Below are 3,135 nucleotides of genomic sequence, written 5' to 3'. Positions count from 1 at the left end.
ATGCAATTTACTAGCCACAATAAATCAATGAGAGTTCCGTTTGTAGTATATGCAGAATTTGAAAGTTTTATCAAACAAATTGACACTTGTGAACCAAATCCGAATGAATCTTATACTAAACAATATCAGAAACATATTCCAAGTTCATCCTGTTACTATATTAAATGTTTTAATGAAAGTTTTTATCAAAGCAGTCCAGTCACAGTTGCTGCAAGTAGTGAAACTGATGATGTTGCACAAATTTTTGTTGATAGTTTACAAGAAGATATCATAAAAATTTGTGGTATGATTAAATTTCCAAAAAAGATGATATTTACTACTGAAAATAAGCATGATTTTAATGCAGCAACAGAATGTCACATTTGTGGAGAAAAACTTGGAAAAGATAAAGTACGTGACCATTGTCATATTACTGGAAAATTAAAGGTGCGGTTCATTAAAATTGTAACTTAAATTATAAAATTCCAGAATTCTTTCTAGTACCATTTCATAATTTATCTGGCTATGATTCTCACTTATTTATAAAGAAATGATCAGGAGGAAAATTGAGTTGTATTCCAAACAATGAAGAAAAGTATATTAGCTTTTCTAGAGAAATTAAAATCGATGAGTATATTAAAGAATGAAAGAAATTTGAAGTTAAACGTGAACTTCGTTTCTTAGATAGTTAAAGATTTATGCCTTCTAGTTTAGATGCTTTATCAAATAATTTAGCAAAAGACCAGTGCAAAAATATCGGAAAATTATATTCAAAGAAAAAATTAGATTTGTTACTCAGAAAAGGTGTGTATACTCATATGATTGGGTTGATTATATTAATAGATTTAATGAGACACAATTACCACCAAAAGAATCATTCTTTTCAAAATTAAACGACGAAGATATTAGTGATAATGATTACTCACATGCACAAAATGTATGGAATGAGTTTAATTGCAAAACATTAAGAGATTATCATGACTTGTACAATGTTTCATGCTTTTACTAGCTGACGTCTTTGAAAATTTTAGAGATGTTTGTATGAAATGTTATAAATTAGATCCTGCTTGGTATTGTACATCACCAGGATTAGCTTGGGATGCCGCATTGAAGAAAACAAAAATAAAATTAGAATTGCTAAGTGATTACGATATGATACTAATGATAAAGAAAGGTATAAGAGGTGGAATTAGCATGATATCGAATAGATTAGGAACATCTAATAATAAGTACATAGGTGGTGAGTATGATCAAAGCAAACTTTCAACATTCATACAATATTTAGATGCTAATAATTTATATGGATAGGCGATGAGTAAACCACTTCCAACACATGGTTTTAAATGGATGGATGAAAATGAAATAGAAAACTAGAAATCAATTTCATGTATACTAGAGGTAGATTTAGATTACCCTGAATATCTACATGATGAACATAACGATTATCCACTTGCACCTTAAAGGATATATATTGATAAAGTTGAAAAATTAGTGCCCAACTTGAATAATAAGAAAAAGTATATAGTACATTATGAAAATCTAAAACTTTATGAAAGATTAGGATTAAAGATTACTAAAATTCATAGAGGCATAAAGTTTGAAGAAAGAGCATGGCTCAATGAAAACATTGAACTAAATACAAACCTTAGAACTAAAGCAACGAATGATTTTAAAAAAGACTTTTTTAAACTCATGAACAATTCAGTATTTGGAAAAACAATGGAGAATTTTGAAAACAGAGTTGATATTAGATTAGTAACAGACAGAAATGAAGCTATTAAATTAGCATCAAAACCGAACTTTGAAAGTAGAACAATATTTGATGAAAACTTAATCGCAATTCATATGAAAAGAACAGAATTAAAATATGCTAAACCAATTTACTTAGGAATGTGTATATTAGATTTGAGCAAAACTCTAATGTATGAATTTCATTATGATTACATAAAGAAAAAAATATGCTGATCGAGCAAAACTAATATTCACAGATACAGATCTTTAGCATACGAAACTAAAACAGAAGACTTTTATTCCGATATTTCTAAAGATATTGAAAGCAAATTTGATACAAGTGAGTTTAACCCAAAACACCCAGCAATTAATAATGTAGGCTTTAAAGTTGGTGTTAATAAGAAAGTAATAGGAATGTTTAAAGATAAGACTGGAGGAGCACAAATTGAAGAATTTGTACGACTCAGATCAAAGTTGTATTCTTACAAAGTACACGGAAAAGATAATAAAAAATGTAAAGGAGTAAAGAAAAATGTTGTTAAAAAGTATATAACACATGAAGATTACAAATATTGTTTATTAAGTAAGAGGAATTATATTAGGAAAATGAATGTAATAAGATCCCATTTACATGAAATTTACACAGAAGAGATTAATAAAATAGCATTAAGCGCAGAAGATTATAAAAGAGTTATTTTAGAAGATGGCATACACACATTAGCATACGGACACTACAAACTAAAAGAAAATGATATATAGGTCGAACAGGCAAAGAGGTAAATAAAGAAGTCAAAGATCCCATTGGGTGGGGGTAAGAGAGCCTAAGGGGTGGGGGGAGGTATTATGGTAGCCCAAAAAGTCAAATTGTTTTTTTGAGAAAAAAAAACAATTTATAAGTAAAAATGGAAAATAACAATTATAAACTTATCAATTTTGAAGGAATAATTTTACCAAATAAACCACTAATGCATTTTCAATTGATCGAAGCAGCAAAAAAATTAAAAATAAAACATTTTAGAGGTGTATTTGTAAGAGATGAATTACCTAATTCTTATGGATCCAAAGGATCTAAAAATACACAAAGAAAAGAATGTGGAGTTTTAAATACAGGAGATTCAAGTACACAGGGATTTCACTGGGTTTGCTGATACAAAGACGAAGATAAAAAACTAAGTTTCGACTCTTATGGACTACCACCGCCGGTTAAAATTGTTAATTATTTAAAAAGTCCTGTTCATTATAATAGTGAAAAAGCTCAATTTCGAAATACCTCATTCTGTGGACACTAGTGTTTATATGTTTAAAAAACTAGATGAAGCATTCCATACAAGGCCGGATTTGAGATTTGTAGAGATAGAGAATAGAGTTCGAAGTAAGAAAGTGACGAGCTCGATAAAGAGATGCATCCTTAGCAGATTTGCTAGT

General features: G+C 29.0%; 1 protein-coding gene across 1 annotated transcript; it reads left to right on the top strand.

Annotated features, from left to right (window-relative positions):
• LOC136087681 (uncharacterized) lies at window positions 1-2,469 on the top strand. The gene is made up of 5 exons (XM_065811121.1): window positions 1-431; window positions 823-963; window positions 1,011-1,223; window positions 1,536-1,901; window positions 1,968-2,469. The coding sequence occupies exons 1-5, from the start codon at window positions 1-3 to the stop codon at window positions 2,467-2,469; spliced, it is 1,653 nt and encodes a 550-aa protein (XP_065667193.1).
• The last annotated feature ends 666 nt before the right edge of the window (window positions 2,470-3,135 follow it).

The sequence above is a fragment of the Hydra vulgaris genome, chromosome 12 (genome assembly GCF_038396675.1).
Source record: "Hydra vulgaris chromosome 12, alternate assembly HydraT2T_AEP".
Taxonomy (NCBI): Eukaryota; Metazoa; Cnidaria; class Hydrozoa; order Anthoathecata; family Hydridae; genus Hydra; species Hydra vulgaris.
Note: the sequence above shows the minus strand (reverse complement) of the source record. Positions and strands in the feature narration are given on the sequence as shown.